We start from the raw sequence: 20,884 nt of genomic DNA, 5'->3' as shown, positions 1-20,884 counted from the left end.
AGGTTAAACACTATCTGTGATGGGAGCAATCTGGGTCCAGACCTGACAACCTCTGGTATGGCTCTATTCTGTCACCCTTCACTCCTTCAGTTGGGATACAGTCATCGGCAGACATTGTCTGGTTTTGGTGGAACTCAACAACATACTCGGGAACAGATAATTTGGCATGACCTCAACCAATTGGTCCCATAAGAGTTTGCCAACACCTGATCCTCAATTGGCAAGGGTCACAGTTTTGGGTATATTCATTCGACCAAATGCATCTGAGGTAACCCACGAGCACTGGGCCAGTCTTCAGGATCCTCTCAAATAGAACCAGCAGCCAATAGGGGTTAAACCTTGCTGTCTAGGTCAAAATCTCATGGGACATGAACAATTTAGGGCTTCTAACCCTGCTGTTTAGGTCTGGAATCCAAGGACGGGCTAAATTGCACTCAGAACACTCAAGGATCCCTGCAGCTAGGTCTGACTTGGTTTCAACCTTTGGATATAAATGTAGGGAAGAACTTTGGTTGATGTTAGGGTTCAGACAGGCTAGGGATAGGCCTGAACAAAATATTCTGTTTTTTTCATAAGATTGTAATTGCAGAATTTTCACAGGTTAGGGTTTGTGTTTTAAGGCTTCAAGGGTTAAGTATGGGATATTCAAGGGCTCAATTAGGCTAGAAGTAACTTTGTTTTTGTTGTTTTGTAATTTCAGAATTAATCCTACAAGATTAGGCTTTTGACAGTAGGCCTTCTAGCAGGATTAGGACTCTTAAGGTATTGGATAGGGTTAGGGTTTAGAGGAGAGGTAGAGGAGGTGTAGGAGAAGGTAATCCTAAAAGAGTTTAGGGTTTGGTTGAGGGGTTTGGGAGTTATGTGAGTTTTAGTGAAACTAAAGGTAGGGTTTCTAGATGAAGATGATGCAAGTGCAGGAAATTTTTAAACCATGGTTGCCAAGGCAACAAGGCGAGGCGATAGAGGGCAACCGGAACCAAGGCGACACCAAGCAAGAGCAAAAAGGCATTGCCTAGGCAACAAGGTGACACCAGCTCGCTTTGACCAAAAAATGGGCCTAGGCGGACACTTTGACAACCTTGTTTTAAACTAATGGAATGTAGGTTTAATAATGAAACTACAGGTAGGAATAAGGTTGAGAGAGGGCTGTGACTCTATAGGGGGAAGGAGGGGGTGAGGGGGGTTGGGAATCTAGGGTTTCAGGCTGGGATGTGGTGCTGCTGCCTTAGGGAAGAAGAGGGGGGGGGGGAAGGAGGCGTTAGTGCAAGGCTGGGGTAGGGGATTAGGCTAGGTGTAGGGTTCGGGAATAACTTACTTGATTGGGGAAAGGTCTGGACACTAAATGGCTATTAAAATTGGGGTGTTCCTAGCTGCCGCAAGCAAAAGAGGATGAAGAAGAAACTTGCAGAATTTGAAAACACTCATATTCCTCAAAACCCAGGTCATGGGCTTTGTTCCCCACAACTCCAAGTCTGCAATTTTTATTCAATGTCCAAAATTGATCTGCTACAATCCGGTGGGGGCTATTTATCGCCTTACAATTGAGGGAAACCAACTGAGATTCAACTGGGGGATCCTATTTGGATTAGGAGTCCTTTTACAACTCAACAACTTTAAAAGGACTCTCAAAGCAACTAGAAAAGGTGTCTCCTAAAGAACTCCTGAACAAATACAACTTGCAAAATAAGATATCAGCTCTAACAAGGAGCCCCATTTGAAATTGGATCCTTGCTAAGACCTCCTAATTACATCAGGACTCTCAACTAACCAAAGTAAGAAAATACAATCTAACTCCTAAAATTAAGGGGTATCAAACTTGACTACTTTGATCTCAAGGGGATGTGGTCAAATGACCAAAATACCCCTAGGGTAATTTGGCCAGCTGTTGCTGCCGCATGATTGTGGACTGAATTTGGGCCTAAAATAGGAAGTGCCTTATGGTTGCCAATCCTGGTTACATCAGCATCTTTGTTATCAAGCATTGCCAAGGGATTTAGACGTTTCCTATGCTCCTAGGCGATGGGCCGGCATTTTGTACATGTAAAAATACCTATGCTTTATTGCCTAGGTGATGCCAAGGCGATGCCTTGTGTGCCATATTGATGCATTATGGGCAAAGTAATCACTTTTTGAGACTTTGTACTTGTACTACTTTTTTCTAGGTATTTTTTGTTTAAACCATCAAAAGTTATTCCATAAAACCATACATTATTGGTTGTATGTGTGACGGTATCATGCAATGAAGCATGTGATCATAAAAAAGGGCAAACATGGTGCTGAAGACTTTTGCACAAGCAAAGTCTAGGGGGCAGTTTTCCTATGAACCTTACTGCAACAAATCGTGAAATAAAAGGTAAAAGTAAAAAATTTCGAATGAGATGAAACCAGTTGTGAAAAAAAAAAAGAATTCCAACCGAGATGGATCAAAAACTTGGTTTTGGGGCAGACTAAGTGGTTTATGTTATACCCCTACCCCCTTGTTTGCTATTTTTTTAATTGACTTTCAACACATTTTTCACACATTTTCGGTCACTCTTTTGCCTTCCATCACACCATTTGCTCCTTTGGGGATCTTGGAAGAATTTTGCAAGGTTTGTTCCAAACTTTCCATTTTTTTATTTTTTGCTTTGTTAATGGCTTGAATGTTCTTGCATGGCTGTGAGATTAGTTTAGACTTGGATCTATTATTGTGTGTTGTTGAATTTATTTTGATTAATGCTTGTATTTTTTTTAATATTCTAATTTTAAAATTCTTTTCTAAACTATGTAATTTTAATATACATGATGTATGGGATTGAACTTAATGTATATGAGACATCATCATTCAATTTACGTTATGATGGTGTTGAATTGAATTTTTTTGTTAATAATTATTTGTTTTAATTATTTGAAAATTATTAAATATTTTCTAAAATTATTTGAAAATTCAAAATAATATTAATATTTTTTTTTTGGTTTTATGTTTTAAAAAAGGAGAATATTACTAAAAGTATGTATATAATTTTGGATTTTTTTGTAATTCTCTTGAAAATACTTGATGTGTATTTTTTGATTAGGCGTATAATATTAAAGATGTTGGATAATGCTTGGTTGCACAGGAAGCAACTAAACACTGATAAAAAGAAGTCTAAGTGCAACTATTGCAAGAAACAGATTGGAGGAGGTGGAGCCACTAGATTAAAGTGGCATCTAGCTGGGGGAGATAGGAATGTCATTGGATGCCCTAAGGTTCCCGTAGAGATCAAAAAGCCAATGGCCCAATGCTTGAGAGGTATAAAGGAAAAGAGAAAGGAGAAGAGAGTACAGTGGGAGGAGTTTTGAGGATGCTTGCCTAAATGACCTCTCAAATCAACGAGAGCAGGACTTTGATTTAGAGGAGCCAAGGGAGTATCGCCTATCTTAGTCACAGGTGGCATCACAGATAAGGAGAGCCATATAGATGAGTAGGGAGAAGCAAAAGCTTGATGAGTTGAGGAGGCAACAAAGGGCCAAGGGAGCAGGGTCCTATAGAGAGCCAGAGTTTCAGCGAGGCATATCCCAACCTATGAGGAGGAGCTAGATCCCATCCTACCCCCACGGGTCCCGCGGGGTCAAGCTTCATTATTAGGAGCCATAGATCCATATATATAAATTCTTCGCATAAATCCTGCCCTATTTTAGAGGCCCAAGAACAGATAGAAGAAGTTGAAGCTATGTGGGGAATGTGAAGGAGAAATTGGGGCTTGCTTTCTCCAAATGGGCTCTCTACTGCAGCATATCAGCAAATGTAGCTAAGGTGCTACTATAATGCGATGTTTGATGAGATCAGCAAATCTGGGAGTGGATTGTAGGGTCCAACGTCACATGAGATCTACAATGCATACCTGCTAAAGCATAAGGAAGATTTGAAGATATACATTGAGGGTTTGAAGCTTGTATGGGTTCATTACAGGGTTGCAGTTATGTGTGATGGTTAGATTGGTCCCACTAGATAGATTGTCATCAATTTCATGTTGAATTGCGATGGGATGATGGTATTCCTCAAGTTAGTGGATGCATTCATGGAGAAGAAAGATGCAAAGTATGCTGTTGAAGGATGTGGGGAAAGAGGTTAGAGTTGATCCTTGTGGTCTAATTGTCATAAATAATGGATCCAACCTTAAAAAGGCTGAGGTGAAGATGATGAAGAATCGTTGGTATAAGTTGTTCTGGACTCCTTATGTTGCACATTGCATTGGCCTCATGCTGAAGGAATGGGTCAATGCAAGATTTTGAAAGTTGAAATGAGGTGTATTGAGCATGACAGGTCAATATGTTCATCTATAACCATGGTTTTGCACTAATTGTTGATGAAGGACCAATGTGGGGGTGACTTGGTGAGGCCAGCCATTACTAGGTTTGCAACCAATTGGATTGCATTTAGACCTTTGAGAGCAAGAAGGCTGGCCTGAGGTCCATGTTCGCATTGAAAGAGTGGTTTAACTGGGAGGGTTCTTCAACTTAGGAGGGAGGACAATAGAAACCACCATACGAAGTGGGACATTTTGGGGTACTTTGAAGATTGTAGTAAAGATCATTGAACCTGTGGTACTGTAGAGGTTGGTAGATCAACAAATAAAACCGACTCTATGACACATATGGGTTGTAGTTGACAAGATGAAGTAGCAGGTTCAGTTAGTTTACCTAATGGGCGATAACAAATTCCTTGACATCATCCATAATAGATGGGTGAGACAGCTGCAACATCCACTGCATAAGGGTGAGCTTATAGTTTATACTTTGTAGTTAATTAGTTACATAGTAAATTTAGTTTTCAATTTATTATTATGTTGTGTTTCTCATTAGTTGCTCTTATTCCTTGTTCACATATTATCCAATCATAAGTACCATTATAAACTTATGCTTGGGATGAGGCAATACTTGATAAGTGTGAGCTAGACTATAGTGGAGAGGATGGAACTGGATCCTCTTAGACAAACAATCAAGTTAAAGGTGAGATTGTGAGATTAGGAAACCTTGCTCATCCCAATTACGTAATCCCAAACCTTGCCCCTCCCAAACCCTGCAGCAGCCTTAGGAACCCTTCCTCATCCCTATACCTAATCCCCTCCTTTCCTAGCCTAAGCTATCATTCTAGCCCATTGCATTTCACTTTTCTCTTCTTTTCTCATTCCCAAGCTTGCGGCACTTCTGGAAGTTCCAGAAAACTAAAATTCAGAAGTGCAGCAAGAACTTTAAGACCAATAGGACCTACTCCCTTGACCTAACCCTTCCCCTTTTAGAAGTAGAATCTAACTACCGCCCCCTACCTTCAGTCTCACTTCCATCTCCTTCCAACATCTAGGACCCTAAAATTCTGCAACTTAGCTTCATAATAGGAAACCCTAACCCTAGCATTCTTCCAACCCTAATCTCAATTCGAGATCTGAAATCATTACAAAAAGCAAGTTTACAAGCCTTAATCACAAACCCTAAACCCCTAAGCTGAACCTATCCTAAACCTAGCCTAACCCTTACACCACTAGAATTTGTCAAAAAACCCTCCACTGTAGGATATTCCTGACCTAGAATACTGCTGATTCTCAGGGAAGAGGATCCTGGATGAGCCTAGATCTGGGGCATTATTCTAGTCAACTAAACCCTAGATCTTGGTTCACTTCAGTGTTCTTCTCTGAATTGCAGTAGGTCTTCTTCTCCAAAACTTATGATAGCAGCAGCCAACAAGTCCTCTTCTGTCCTGCAATTGCAATTTGTCTTCTGCTCTGAGCCCTCTTCTCCTCTGCCAGCCACCTTCTCTGCTGCAAGTGTTCTTCTCCTCTGCAAGAGTATTAGAAGAATCATCCACAAAAATCATTCTTCTACTAATCTGATGATAGCAGCCCACAGGTGCTCTTGGCCCTCTTTTTATGGGTTATTTTCTTTTTCTTCCGTCAATTTATTCTTATTTCTTCTAAGGCTCTAATGATATAATCCCACAGCTTCTAGTAGATCAATTTCATAATATTCTTTGATTTGTCTTTTTTTCTTTTGCTTTTCCCCTTTCTAGTTTCCTTTTCTATTTGTTTAGCTTATAGTAGAACTAAATAAGTTTTTTGTTTGCTATTTTTGTCACCTAAAATTTTCATTTTAAGAAAACGTAGAATAAAACACTTTGTTTGCCAAGGCAACGCCTTGTGGCTGCCTAATCGCCATGTTGCTTAGGAAGGCCCCCAAAATTGTTGGTCACCTTAATAAACATTAGATGCACACACAGCTCACATGAGTTCATGATCCATTAGCTTATGAATGCATCCCATACAACTTGCACTCCTGTAATGAATGAAATGGGGAATCATAATAACCCAATTCTCTACTGATGCAGAATTGGCAGCATATACAAGGAAGAGAAAAGCCCAATGGTCAAGCCCATCAAAGCCTAAAGATATGATCCAAAACAACCCATGGCTTGCATGAGCTAGGACTATTGTAGTGGGTTAAAATGAGCCCATGGTTTCATGGGCTTGGATTACTTTAGTGGGAGAAGACCAGCCCACATATTTTGAACTAAGCCCAAGTCTAGCTTTGAAAAGTCAATAAAAGGAGCTAGTAGTGGGGTGTAGTAGGTGGATGTTTCCATTATTGTTTTGACTAGTGGTGTTGTGTAGTTGAGTTATTAATAGGTAGGTGGTGTTAGCTAGTGGTTGGATGTTACCATTAGTGTTTGTCTCTTTAGAATGCTATATAAAGAGACTTATGTAAGAGGTGAAGACACAACTTATGAATTGAAATCAAATTGCTTGCTCGCATTCTTCCTCTTTGGAGAACACTTGTGTTTGATCAAGGTAGGTTGGTGTTCGATCCAATCGATCCACCTTGCGGTGTGAAGCCCGGGTGTTACATGTTACATTGTTATTGTCACTTTCTTCATTATAGTTCTGTCCCTATTTGAAGATCTATTCAGCCCGTTATAATACCATTCTAGTTTCAGCCCTCGTTCCCATCTAAACTCTGTTTCACCTTAAGTCCATCAAATTTGAACTTGATTCCCTGTGAAAGGTCCTATTTGGCTACTGTTTTGATCATTCAAATACAGTACTACATTATCTACTGTCACAACATCTATTACAATCACATATCTCATATCTCATATATTATCACTACATTTCACAACTACAGGATCACAGTCACATGTCCCAGCCCAATGCAAGATGACCAATGAAAGAATAGTAATGCTGCATCATGTGTGTATCAAGTAAAAACTTTGCAAAACAAAATTAATCCCACTTATCTCTAGAGATGGTCCATGTGTAGTAGAAATTAGGTGTCTGGTGCGGCCTCAGAATCACTGGCCTTTGGACCTAATAAAGCATCACTAATAAACCAAAAGTATGCTTGCAGCCTGAAAAACAAAGGACTAAAAGCATAGGACCTAATTCTCACATGTGGAAAACATCTTCAAAATTTCAGTTTACATAGCCTGATTCTATGCATTGAAACCATAACAAGTATTGGATAAATAGATTCTGGACTTAATTTACTTTGAGTTTGGTTCTAATAAAACTAAGCTTCTAGAAGAAACATCCCTGAAAACCCTGAGTTGGAATTAACATCTAGCTTGGGCATCAAATCCTCTAGGTACAGTGTCCAGAATCATTCTACTTCTGTTCATAGTGGAAAGATAACTCCAGAACCTTTACTTTATGATTTTTAGTATTTTTGATAGAGATATTATCATATTATGTCTTATAGACCTGATATTTAACATACCATAAAAGTTTTGGATTAAAATACTTTATGGAGCTCTAGTATGATTTTAAGAACCGGTTCCAAAATGTGATTCCAGTCGTTAGGTTGATTTCTAGTGTTTATTACCCTGTCAAACAGAGTCAGAATAGTCTCCAATTTGTTGGGGGTGTTTGTCTGTAGTTCTTATACTTAAAGCATAAAGTTTCAAATCAAACTTCTGTGTAATAGGAGATATACAAGTTCCCTTATGACTTATGAGTCAAAGGAACCAGTAAACACCGGTTGGGAATTGGTCCTTATAGTATTTTCATAAGTCAACCATCATTCAAAGGTTTTAACATAATCTAAAAGTGATAGAAAGATACCCCATAATATCTCCCTTTGTCTCTCTGGTTTTACAAGTTCTGAAAATATCATAGGTGTTTGGGTTGAAAAATAAGGAAGCCGTGACCAAGCTAACATAAAAACTAATGGAGGAATATGTAAAATACTTGGACTGGAAGAGGGTGGGCAGCACTTGAGTGTTCTTTTCTTTTTCATTTTTGTTTGGTTTTGTTTTAGTTCTTCACTGTTGGGTTATATTATAAGGGCTGGCGACCTTCCCCCATTTCCCACTTAGTTTCTCTCTCTTTGCCTCATACTTCTCTCTCCCTTTCCCTCTCCCCTCTCAGATTCTTTCTTACTTTGTCTCCATTCTATCTCCTTTTTATATTTATTTAAATTTCCCGTGTTTCTGATTTCTAATCTTCTCCTATTTTAATTTGGATTCATAGAAAATATTTTTGAAATAAAAACCCTTTTCCCCAAATAAGGGTGTTGAAAACCTGACCTACCACTAATTAAACTTAAATCCAGCCATTAAGCCAACATTATCCTATGAATAAAATCCGACAAAATAAGCATGTGAACCTTAGAAGCACAAGTATTACAATTTACAGTTATAGTTATAGCCATGGTGGCTGACATAGGTATCAAACTAAAAGTAGGATTCCCAGGTGGGACTTACTATCAAAACCCAATTAGTATCACATCTACAAATACAATTCAAATAAGAGATTAGACTCAAATAAAGACTTAAGTAAAACTTAAATAATACTATAGTGCTGGCATGGGGGGAATGACTTACCTACCTACACCTGTTCTTGTGATGTTGTAGGGAAGATCACCTGTGGTTGGTTTTAGACACGGCCAGACTATGTAACATAAAGTCAGTATGCACCCACGATGTTCCAGTGGGAAGCACTTCTGTTCCAACGTTTGCCTATCATAAGTGGTCATGGGCCTTCCAAGCTGTGAACTTGTACTGACAAGGTTCAACAGAAGTGCGGAAACATAATAACAAATCAGATTGTTAGCATGCCTGGATCATTTGATTTAACCAGTATATAGACTAGAGGTTTCTTCAGGTATGATGGCCACAAGGACTCACAGAGTTGCTTCACTTTGTCTTCTCCATCCTTTATAATTATATCCTTTTGGTAGGAAACCATGAGAAGATATATGCATTGAGAAAAATAGAGGATACAAATTAACATTACTTAAAGATCGTGGTTCAAGGTCTTGCCCTCTCACGAGATCTTTTTTTTTTTGAGAACTTGAGACGTGATCACATTCCAGTTGAGTTGACAAACAAGAAAATATAATATGTCGACCGGGATCTCGGTTCGACTCAAGATTTGAGATCTTGGAAGATCTTGGTTCAACCTAGTCTTCATAAATACCCAATCTCTAGATCTCGACTTGGTCTCTTCTTGTCTTGACACTCCTTCTCACTTCGTTGTTTTGGCCGGATTTTTCACTTGAAAGCTGGTCAGATCTATACTTAGGCTGCATCAGCAAGCTATTTAACTCATCTACAACAAACATCTATGGATCTTGAAGGCAATCTTAAAGCAAGGTGAGTGTTCTGCTCAAACTTTGTTTTTTGTCAAAAACTATCTTCTGCACTGATGGAGGTGGTGCTGGAGGAGCAGAAGTTGGAGGAGCTGCTTAGTCATTGATTTTACTCTTGAACTCTCATGGTGTAACTTATAAGTACACCGATGTTCAAATGTGAAATTGTGAACAAAAGAACATGTTTGATGTATTAGTCGACTTTAAACTTTTATTCATTTATATCAATTAACGTAGTGTAAATCATGTTTTATAAAGCTGCATGTTCACTTCTTCAGTCTATCAGTTTCAAAGTTTGGGTCGAGTTGGAACTCATATGCACACTTGTTTGTCACAAATATAAGGCCACCACTGTTTTTAGAAGGTTTAAAATATGTTAAATACAAAGTTCTAGCCCAAACTGAGCCTTATACCCACTGAGATGGGCCCTTGAGTTGGGTCTAGTTGACTGAGGATTTTTACATCTTGCCCGAGATCTTGGATTTTCGAGGGACTGAGATCCCTGTCGAGATCGAGATCGAGATCTCAAACAATGTCAAAGGTATTGGGGAGGGGACTGAACCCAAATCCAGCACAGCCACTATGTGATCAAAAGGCATTAATGATGGTTTCCTAACCTTAGGAACCACCACTGAAATGTAAGATATTTTATTAATTTTTGATATTGAATGAAAGAAGAAACGAAGATAACCAGGCATGTGAATATTACCTCATAACAGAAAATTACCAGAGGAGATGACATATAATATTCGAACTTTTTTATTAGTTATTTCCTTGTAGTTGTCACCTCCTCTGCCTGATTCATCCATTGTTTCTAACAAAGTACCGTTGGTTTCACCTGCCCAGAAAATCAGACAATGCACATAATGCAGCCCCTCTCAACTCCTTCCCCCCACCCATTGAAAAAAAAAAAAAAAAAGAACCCACCTTTGGTACTGGCATTAGTCAGTCATTGAAAATGTTTAAAAGAATATTGTGACAGGATTATCTATGGTCGATAACGTGAAAATTTGTTGGATTGGAAGTAGACTCTTATCGATCTGCAATATTTTCTGTTCATCTTGTGGCAGATTCCATTCCTTTTTCCTATTTTGAATGAATATGCAGATTCCACTGATTAGTGGAATTTGAGAGTTTTTCTTTCAACTGAACTTGCATATTGAGTTTACACTTACTTGTAGGCAGTCAATACCAAATGCTCAGAAAATATGGACCATCCATCAAATGGGCTCTCGATTATCGGATGTCTAAGACCTGCTTTTTATGATGAAGAATCTTACATAAGAAGGCTCTTTCATGATGAAGATGGTGATGGGTATGCCTCAGACTGGAAAGGTACTTAGTATTCCATAAATGTTGATGGACTTATTATTTGTAGTCAGTTAATTTGCCTGTATCTTACTAGGGGTGTTCAAAACCTAACCCAAACCGTTAAGCCCGACTGAAAAATCTGGACTGAACCAAACTGAAATCTTAACACATGGGATTTGTGCGTAGTTGTTCTGTTTTTATTGGTTTTAGGATAGTCCAGCTAAACCAATGGGCCCTGAAAAGACCGACTGTTGAGCTGTCAACCATTCAGTGTCACAATACGATGCATAATTTAATTTTTGCAGTTTTCAACTCATGAGAATAAAAGTGCTTAATGCAGTAAAACGGTTGAACCGTAACAAGGTTTCAATATTTTTTCTTATAGGGACTTGTTTTTTTAATTTTAATTGTACAGTGCTATGTTGAATGTTTGTAGACGGTAAATACAAATATGATTTGTTAATGTGTAAGAATCTGGGATAACTCCTATTTGAAATCCTTGTAGTAGAGATAAATCTATATTAAGCTGATTCAACACTATGTAGCCCAATAGCTAAAGACCCAAAATAAACCGAAACCAAACTGCTCCAAAACTAACTGAAAACTGGAAGTTTCTAAACACATGGGATTTGGGTTAATTCATGCCTAACCTGAAACCGATTCAAGCTGACCAAAAATCAAGCCAAACTGACCATCTAACACCCCTAATCCTTACATTCAGTTCTTTCTGATGAAATATATAAGTAAGCTTCAGGGTATATAGAAAACCCAAAAATTGACTGAAAACTCAAACTTTTCAGAACAATACTGAACTTTACCAGAGTCATTAATAGGAAAGCTAAGAACCCTTCAAAAGATGGGAATCATTGAATATGTTGGGTTTGAAGTATATGTATCATGTATCAATATTGAATGGTGATTTTAAGGCACATATCTTATTGTACCGTAGATATGTGTTGTACACTACAATTATTCACGGAAATACTATTTCAGAAAAAGAATAATATAAATAAGCAATGTATAACATGTATCCCATGCATAAGTACTAAAATGGAGAACAATGTCTCTCTGAGATGTCCAAGAAATGTTGGTTTTTTGAAGGGTTTGAGACTAGATAGAGGATGAGTTAAAATCAGCATCTACTTGACATCTTGGTTATATCTTCATTTCTCAGTTTCAGTTCAGTATTCTAAATCTATTGTATACTTCCCACAGAATTCCTGGCTTTGAGTTAAAAAAAAAAAAAAAAAATGAAAAAAATAAAAAAATGCATCAACTTGTTGAGATCTGAGCCTAAAGCAGTTTTCTGCCTGGCTGAAATTAGATATAGAACTGAAACTTTGAACTGTGTGTATGATGAGTCAAGTGACTTTCTTCTATTTGAGTGCATGCCATAGCTTAGTTATACCTAGATCTATTGATTTATAGCAAAAATTTATGATTGAAAATGATGATTTAAGCACAAAGACCAAGTCTCTCTAAAACCTATTTTGTTAAGTGAAATCTCTTTCAATATTCGATCCCAAAAATGGTATCATAGTCTAATAATCATGGACCTTTAATATATCAACATGTACAGGTTGGTATTCAACCCAAAAAATTCTTTTATAGGCTGGTGTTGATCATACCAGTATGTGCATCAGCCTGTATCTAGCCGTATCAGCAGCTGATGCATACCGACACGTATTGATGATTGAATCTTTAAACTAGGTGTCATAAGTCGATATTATTTCGTATCAGTCTGGTATGCCGATACAAATCAAAAATTTACAATTTTCTAGAAAAAAGTTACATATCAGCCTGTTCGATATGATATGGACTGATGTAGAAATCAAAGAAACAGTAAAACTGAAATTATTGTCAATCCAACTTCAGAGTGTCTGAAACTTGGATCAGATGTCAATATCAGTAGCGTAAATCATAGCCCTAATGTTTCACTAGAATCAGTGCATTGATTAATTTTAAAATTGAAAACCAAAATTCTGCTATCCAAAATTTGCAGGGTTGGAAGATTTTAAATAACTCCAGATAGACCAATATGTTCCAAGACCTGGTTGAGTAGGGGTCCTAGGTAGGGGCTTTATGCTGCCAATGGGGTTGAGTATTGGTGCAGAAACCCTCTAGACTGAAGAACAATACCAGAGCTAACAAAGTATCTTCAGGTAATAATCAGGAAACAGCATCAGCTGGCATTTAACAGATCTCAAGTCAGGGTGTGAATAGCAGTGGAACAGAGAAAGAAAAGAAAGAATAGAAGAAGTAAGGCATCCCACCTGCAAATCAGACTCTTTCTGTCCACTTGGCTTCATTGTTGAATCCCTCACTTTGATACTCTCAGGTAGCAGAGCAAACACTGTATTTTGTTTCTTCTAATGGTCTAAGGTTGTCACATCACAAATTCCTCCTCTGCATGGGAAAATAATGCTAATTTTAGATGCTGATTACAAGTTACTAATAAAATTTAGATAGAAAATACTTCTTCATGAATTAGGAATATACTAATGCAAATGTAACTCTGAAAACTAACCTCCTGCAAGTAGGCTGGTCCACCCAAGGACAGTTTTGTATCTTCATGAACCTTGTCCACATTAAGGTCTGGTTCAAGCTACATTGATTGGTCCCATAATCATATACTTTACTATGGCTTGTGAAATCTCTGGTGAGCCTATCTGAAATTGATATTGCAATCTATCAATCATTATGTGATGTAAAATGTCACAATGCATAAAATTACAATCATGCTCACTTCTGTTGTATGGTCAGCTTTCCAGTGTTCTGGACAAAGATGATGTCAGTCTTACATCATAAGACTTACATTCGAACCTTAGAATGGACAAGTGGCTGCCATGTTCTCTTAATTAATGATAAGAATAGGAGTTATATTTAAAGTTTTTTCCTAATATGGAAATTCAATTGGACTAACTATAGGATCCATTGGTTCACCATTTTGAATTTTGTTTATAGATGGTGAGAACTTGAACTTTGAGCGTGCTGGAGCCGACATATGTTCGACATTGTACAAGTTGGAGATTATGCAGATTGAATTGTTCTCCGTATATGGAGTTCAGGCAAGTGTATTATATTCATTGTAGGCAGCTTTGCTGAAGAGTCTTCGATCATACTCTATGCATCCTGGAAAAATAGTTGATATACTAGAAATTTTGTTTGATATTAATATGATGATAAAAGCTTGGGCTACTAGTGTTCAGATGTGAGACCAAGTCTGTGCATGCCACTTTGTGTCTGTGTATGCCAAAGTGGCGTTTGACCATATACCCCCTTTTTACCAGTAAAATTGGGTTGGGCCAGTTGGGTTTGGCTTGGCACTATGTAACTGCATCAGGATCTTCTGAGAAATATGCTTCTGAGGAGATTTGTCAAACAAAAGTCAGATGTTACCGGCATGCCTCAGTCAGTGCTGCAACCTAGGCAACCACTTTGTAGGTGCATCATGATCAATTCTACTATTGGAATAGGTCCTTATATCTTAACTATATTCTTCGTCGTTTTTCTAGTTTGAATACTGTTGTACTACACTTCGATGTTTGATCTTTGAGATTCATGTTTTTGAATGTTTGAGGTTGTATGCTCCGCCTCCCATGCAATTTTTATTTATCTGACGGCATTGGTGTGATTCTCTTTTCATAGTTTTTTCAAAAGAAAAGGGTACAAAATGGGGAATGGGGCTGAGGTAATGTGTTTAACAATTCTTTTTGGACCAACAAAGTATACCTTATCCAGTTCTTGTTGTCCTGGATTGGTGTTACTATTGTTTTTCCTTTATCAATTATTGTCTAAACAAGAAAATAAGACGGGACTTCCTCTAAAACTGTTGGTTCTTTTTTTAACACAGGATTCTAGTTATATATATATATATATATTTTATTTTTTTTTTCATTTTCTTTTTTCTTTTTCTTTTCTCCAGTTTCAAACTGTTAGGAAATAACTATTGCTTTTCAAATACTGCAGTCTTCAATCAGTTTGCAACATTTCCAAGATGCAGAGCCTGATGTTCTTATACATTCTGCTCCGGAGATCATAGAACGCTTTAATGAGAAAGGGATGAAACACAATGCTGCTCTTAAATCGTTCTGCAGAAAGAAGGGCCTAAACGTTGAGGTTTGATCTCTTTGTGCTAACAAATCTGGGACTTTTGGTTTTCTCGTCCCTACTTTATGTGATGCTGTGGTATAAGACAGATGAGTTTGTTTTGTATTTCAGTGTGTTGGTCTTGGCTTGCATGAAATGACAATGCTGATATGATGTGTCAAAGACAGTTACTGCTCACATTTGCAATGTGTTCCCATACTTCTCCACCCGTATAAAGGGACAAGAAGAGAAGAAAAGAAAGGCTAGTTTGTAGAAATACCACCATGAGTCCATGACATTGTATTGCTTCCTTGGCCCTTGAGTTTTAGTTCTTGATCTATTCATTTTGACTCAACCTTTTGATATGTGTGCAGAGGCGACAATACTTCCATTAAACACGGTTTTAGGTTGGAGAAGGATGTAGATCTATGAAAGGGGTTTGAAGTGATTGAAGAAAGCACCAACTGAAGGTCAAAAGATGGAACGAACCCTTAAGAAAGTTGATCCAAGCTGTAGAGACCAGTAAAAGTAGATCTACTCCAAAACCCTTAAGAATGTTGATCTTCTTGGATGGGGCTTATGGATCATTATTTGAGGAGATCTAAGAGGTATTAGGAAAGTACCCCTGGTGCTCTAGGACCTCTAGGCAGGCTTTTACGGGAGTAGAAGGTTTGCGAGGTAAGAGCTGAGAAAGAAGGGAAGGAGAGAGGTTGAAAGGTAAAACCAGTGGGGGGGGGGGGGGGGTGGTGGCAGCTAGGTTTTAGGTTTAAGGCAAGAATCTTGAGAAGTTTCTGTTCTGATACCATGATGAAAGAGAGAGAAAATAATGACTTGTTTTTCAATAAAGCATTGTCACGTTCTTATAATTATAATAAGAGAAAGGAAGAATTGCAAGTAGAACTGCAGAACTGTGCAACATCACAGACATACCCAAGATGTGTTATGCTCATTTTGTAACATACTTAGTGACAAAGATACTCCTGACAACATAAACTCTAATGGAAAGTCCTAGGTTACTTTTTCAAGTTACTTGTATTTTGGGAGGTCCTAGTCATTAGCTTTTCAATTTTTAAAGACCCAAACACATGATCTGATCTTCTTAGTTTACCCTTGTTCTCATCCATCCATGTTTCCTAATTCCTAGTAAATGATAACCCTAGTTTTTGTACTTACCTTTTGAGTTATATCTTTTTCATATCAAATGTATTCCCAAAACTGTTACTCTGTCCTATTCGAGTGATCCTTATGTCCATTTTTTCCATTACTGGAAAATCTTGGAGGGACTGGTTATTATGTGTAGTGTAAAATGGTGTCTGCTCTGTCTTCACTCTTCAGAGACATGTAAAGCAAATTTCCTTTGGATCTGGACTCTAGAGTATTCAAATTGCTGCACTATGGCTGCCTAAACACCTCAGGTGTAGGGTTTCCTCCCTACATCAGCACCAAAGTTGTGGGCATAGGTTTAGTTTGCTTTAAAATTTAATTAGCCCATTGGTTGTTCTAGTTCAGTTGTTGTTTTAAAATAATTCTAAGTTATATATGAGTCCTAGCTTCTATTTGTAGCTATAAAAATAGGTGTAGTTGCTTAGTTGAGCTCATGATTTGATGAATAAGGGTTTGCAGTAGTTTCTCCTAGCTGCTAAGTTTTATCTCCACTGAAGACTCTTCATGGTTATTGGAATTTCCTCCAAATTCAAGGATATTTCACGGATTCAACAAATTTCTTTTGTGACACTGGTAGGTTGTATCTTCCCAGTCTCTCATCTTCTTCTATTCCTCTAGCTTTTCTATTTTATTTCATCCAAGTTTCCAACACCTAACACTCACAGCCCATACCCACCATCAGCATCAACCTAAACTTTGACCATAACATTCCCTGCCTCTAAAGGTAAAATTGATTCCCCCTTTGCAGCCCATTCCATTCATCGAAACCCTAACAATCCCCCCCCAATCTTTGGCTCTTCCTAAAAAACCCTAAAACTCACCACCATCCCAATTCAACTGTCAGTTTTTGTCCATATGTGGATCAATTCTTCCCTGCATATATCTGGAAATCAATCTAATTTACAACAGTAACAACAACAAGAAGCCTTGTCCCAACTAAATGGGGCCGGCTACATGGATTCTTGCCTTCCAGTTAACTTTGTTTTAAGGCAATACTAGATATAAGGCCTAAGCTATGCATATCCGTTCTCACCACTTTGTGTAAGGCCATCTTAGATCTGCCCCTAGCTCTTCTGATTCTTTCTATCTCGATTAAATCACTTATCTGTAGAGGGGTATTTACCGTCCTCCATTGAACGTGCCCATGCCACCTCAAATGACTTTTTCGAAGCTTATCATTTATTGAAGCTACTTGTAGACCAGCTCGAATATGATCATTCCTTATCTTGTCCTTCCTAGTTTTGCCATTGATCCATCCTAGCATCCTCATTTCAGCTTACACTGAGTTCATCAATCTAATTTATGTCTCCAAATTCCAACTAAACTCCCTAGATCCCTTGCATTTTCAACTGAAACCCAAAACCCTAGCCCTAAATTGCTGAAACTTTAAATCCATAAGCATGTATTGAGCCCCAAACTTTCATTAATAATCCTACCATCAAACCATAGGTCTTACCCAAACCCTACTTGAGCTTGCCTTACCAATCCAAACCCTTGGATATTGGTTCCAAGATGCTCCCTAGCAATCTTAGACTACAACACTAGTGAGTTGTTGTCTCTCCTGTAAAATGTGTTTGCTTACCAATATGATGCAAGACAACCAGCTAGGATCGATTCAAACCAGCCAACAAGTCAAAATAGAAGGTCCCCTTGCTTCACAATTTTGACCAGTCAACTGGGATTGCCACAATAGGAGAACATGAAGAAAAGAAAAGACAAAACAGTATTCATGTTTTCTATTCACGTGAACAGTGTCATAACCCTTTATTTGGTATACTGGGAATGCTTCATAGCAGATTTGTGGGGCCTAAGATCAAATTTTATGAAGACTTTGTTTTGGGAGACTTAGGACCTTAGTTTAGTTTCTATTTATTTATACATGTGGCTGAAATATAAAGCCTAGTAGTTTCTAGTTTTAATTAGTTCTATTTCCATAAGATTCTATTGTCTTTTTTGGGTAATCCATAAGATTCTGTTGTCACTGGTTACTAAGATATTAATTTATATTTTTAGTATACTAAGTTTCTATTTCTTGTTAAGCTTTAGCCTAGCTATAAATAGGCGTTACATTGCAATAGAAAAGAGGACTTATGGAATAGAAAAAAAAGATGAATTGAAGCTATAGCAACGTGGGTTTGCAGCCCCCTTTCTCTGTCTCCTATTCTCTTCTTCTTATGAGTGTTCTTCTCCTTCTTCCCTTTCTTCAAATCTGATTTTTCTCAGATTTCTCCTTGTTCTACCTATTTTCTTTTACCTTCTTATCGGCCTCCCATCAATTTGGTATCAAAGCCCAAACCTGGGTAACTCTCTTTTTTCTATTGGATTCTTCACTCCCTTGATCTTGCTCTCACTCTGTCTTTTTGCTGATTTCCTTCTTCTTATGATCTACCTTCCTTTCTAGTTCTTCTTCTCTCTCATTTGTCTTCTCTATTTGTTCTTTCTGTGATCTTCCTCCCCATCTTGTTCTCCACCTTTTCACTATCACTATGATTAATGTCACTCTCACAAACCTTACCCCTTTTCATCCCACATACATTTGAAAAGGAAAAAAAAACAGCATACTTCCTTCTTGAACTAGCGCTTCACATACAAATTAGTTCTTATTTCACTAGAACTCGAGGACAAGTTTTTTAAAGTGTGGAAGAATTGGTGCAGGACAACCATCTAGGACCAGGTCAAGCCAACATTGGACACCAGTTCAAACTAGCCAACTAGTCAAAATAGAAGGTCCCTGATGTGAACACAAGGACCCGCTTGGTTGAGTCCCCAAGTGGGGCCCTTAGGATGGCTCCAAGAAGACACCCTAAGTTGGCTAAACTCCTTTTGGGGGTATTTTGGGCATTTTAACCCTTATTTTATTTCTGAAATTATCTTTAGAATTTTTCAGAATTTTCGTTGAGTCCAATTTGTTAATTTGAGTTAGGTTTGGTCCTGTTTGGAGTTTTATTTGGAGTTAAATTTGTCTTGAATAAATCCCAAGTGAGTAGGAATTAGTTTGTTGAGATTATCTTATCTGTTAGAAATTGCTTTATTATTAAGAGTCTATTCCAAGATGTAATTGGATCCTTATCGGTGAAGGAGTCCAAAGTTTAGTCGAAAGTCTTTTATTTTCAGGCTATCAGTAGCCTCTTCATGTAATGTTATTTTCAGATTGGATTGATTAATGAATTGAGTGTTTCAGCCAAGGAGTGGCAGGGTTCCTTTAAGGGGGACCCTGCGGTTGTCTAAGATTTTCTTTCTTCAAGCTTTGGCATTCAGTTCTGCATTTCCAGCAAGTAATTTCAAGTCACCAAGCCTTCTACCAGCAGCCATTGTTCAATCTCAGTAGTCATAAGTGAGTTCAGAGCATCTCCCACTCTTCTCCTTCCCTATGCATACCCTAGAACTCCCCTCTTCCACCATAGCTTCCCTGCTCCTCCCCTCTTACCTAGATCTACTAAACCCTCCCCACCCATTGTAAATACTTGTTTCCTGGTCCCCTTTAGTTTCCTCAAGCCCTAGCCCCACCCAGAGTCACCGACCCTCCCCTTTTCCCCCTCTTCCTCATGGCAGCAAGATCATAGTCCCACTAGGAGACCCTGATTCCTAGCCCTTTTCACCCCCTTCTCACCCCCATCAGTATTGCAAGAAGTCCTAGACACAAGCGCTACCTTATTTTCTGCAGTTCTATCCTATTCCACTAACTTCAGAAATTCTACACTTCATGTTCAACCTTGGAAAGTTGCAGAAAATTTTAAGTATCTGGAATATGATTTGTTTAAGTTCTATTCATTCAGCCCATACTCTAAAAGATAGAATAATACAGAGAAGGATTTTGTCATTATAGAGTCAGATGAATTGAGCCTTCTCCTCCCAGCTGAAACCCTAATTTGGCCTTTCAATTCAAATTTCAAATCTGGAATTCAATCTCAATAGAATTCAAATCTGGAATCAGTTTCAGCAGGCTCTAAATCACCTCAGAAACCCTTAAACCTTTCCCCCTTCAGTGGAACTTCCTAGACAACCGTAAATCTAGGGAAACTACATTGTTACCCTTAACCTTGGATGTGGGTTTACATCAATTGGTATCAGAGCTGCAGTTTCCAGCAACCCTCATATTATCGTAGATGACTCCAAAATAGCTAGAAGCATGGAAGAATCGACCGACAGCCTTTGCATTGGAGGTTACTTGGAGTATGGACCATCAGCAAACTTCCTCTTCAAATTCCTTGTTTCTCAAGATGGAGATGAAGATTGGAAGAGGACTTGTCCTTTCTACACCAGGTGAAAGCAGGTAATCGTACAGGCAAGGTACTCATTGATAGTGGTAGTAGTGTCAGCTTGGTGTCTGATGCATTTGTTAAAAGGGCCAATCTGAAATTAGAAGAGCATCTCTAACCCTATAGTATCCCCCTCTTAAATGGTGATAGAATAGAAATTTCTCAGAGGTGTTTAATCCCTATTAGTCTTCATGCTTACTCTGATGAAATTTGGTGGGATGTAATTCCTAGGAGGGTAAGTGACATCGTATTTGGGGAGGCCTTGGTTGTATGACAATGATGTAACCATTATGGGGAGAGAGAATGTCCATAAGTTTGTCCACTAAGGTCATGTAATTGTCCTATTACCACTAATCCTATCAGTAGAAATCAAGAAGATGCAAGCTAGCCAAGCACATCTGCATAGTCTCAGCCCTGTGTCTTAAACTGAAGATCAGTCTGGAGTCAAGCCCCTTCCAATCCAG

General features: G+C 38.2%; 1 protein-coding gene across 1 annotated transcript in view; it reads left to right on the top strand.

The window, feature by feature from the left end:
* Positions 1-20,884, top strand: part of LOC149019117 (Pentatricopeptide repeat (PPR) superfamily protein) — a 44,768-nt gene that overhangs the window by 16,799 nt on the left and 7,085 nt on the right. The window contains exons 8-10 of the mRNA XM_089153186.1: positions 10,779-10,932; positions 13,873-13,976; positions 14,878-15,027. Coding sequence (XP_089009312.1) covers positions 10,779-10,932; positions 13,873-13,976; positions 14,878-15,027 — 408 coding nt within the window. The remainder of the gene's footprint in view (positions 1-10,778; positions 10,933-13,872; positions 13,977-14,877; positions 15,028-20,884) is intronic.

The sequence above is a fragment of the Hakea prostrata genome, chromosome 4, assembly GCF_041222555.1.
Source record: "Hakea prostrata isolate BN-2017 chromosome 4, UWA_Hpros_2, whole genome shotgun sequence".
Taxonomy (NCBI): domain Eukaryota; kingdom Viridiplantae; phylum Streptophyta; class Magnoliopsida; order Proteales; family Proteaceae; genus Hakea; species Hakea prostrata.
This window is presented reverse-complemented; position numbering and strand designations above follow the sequence as displayed.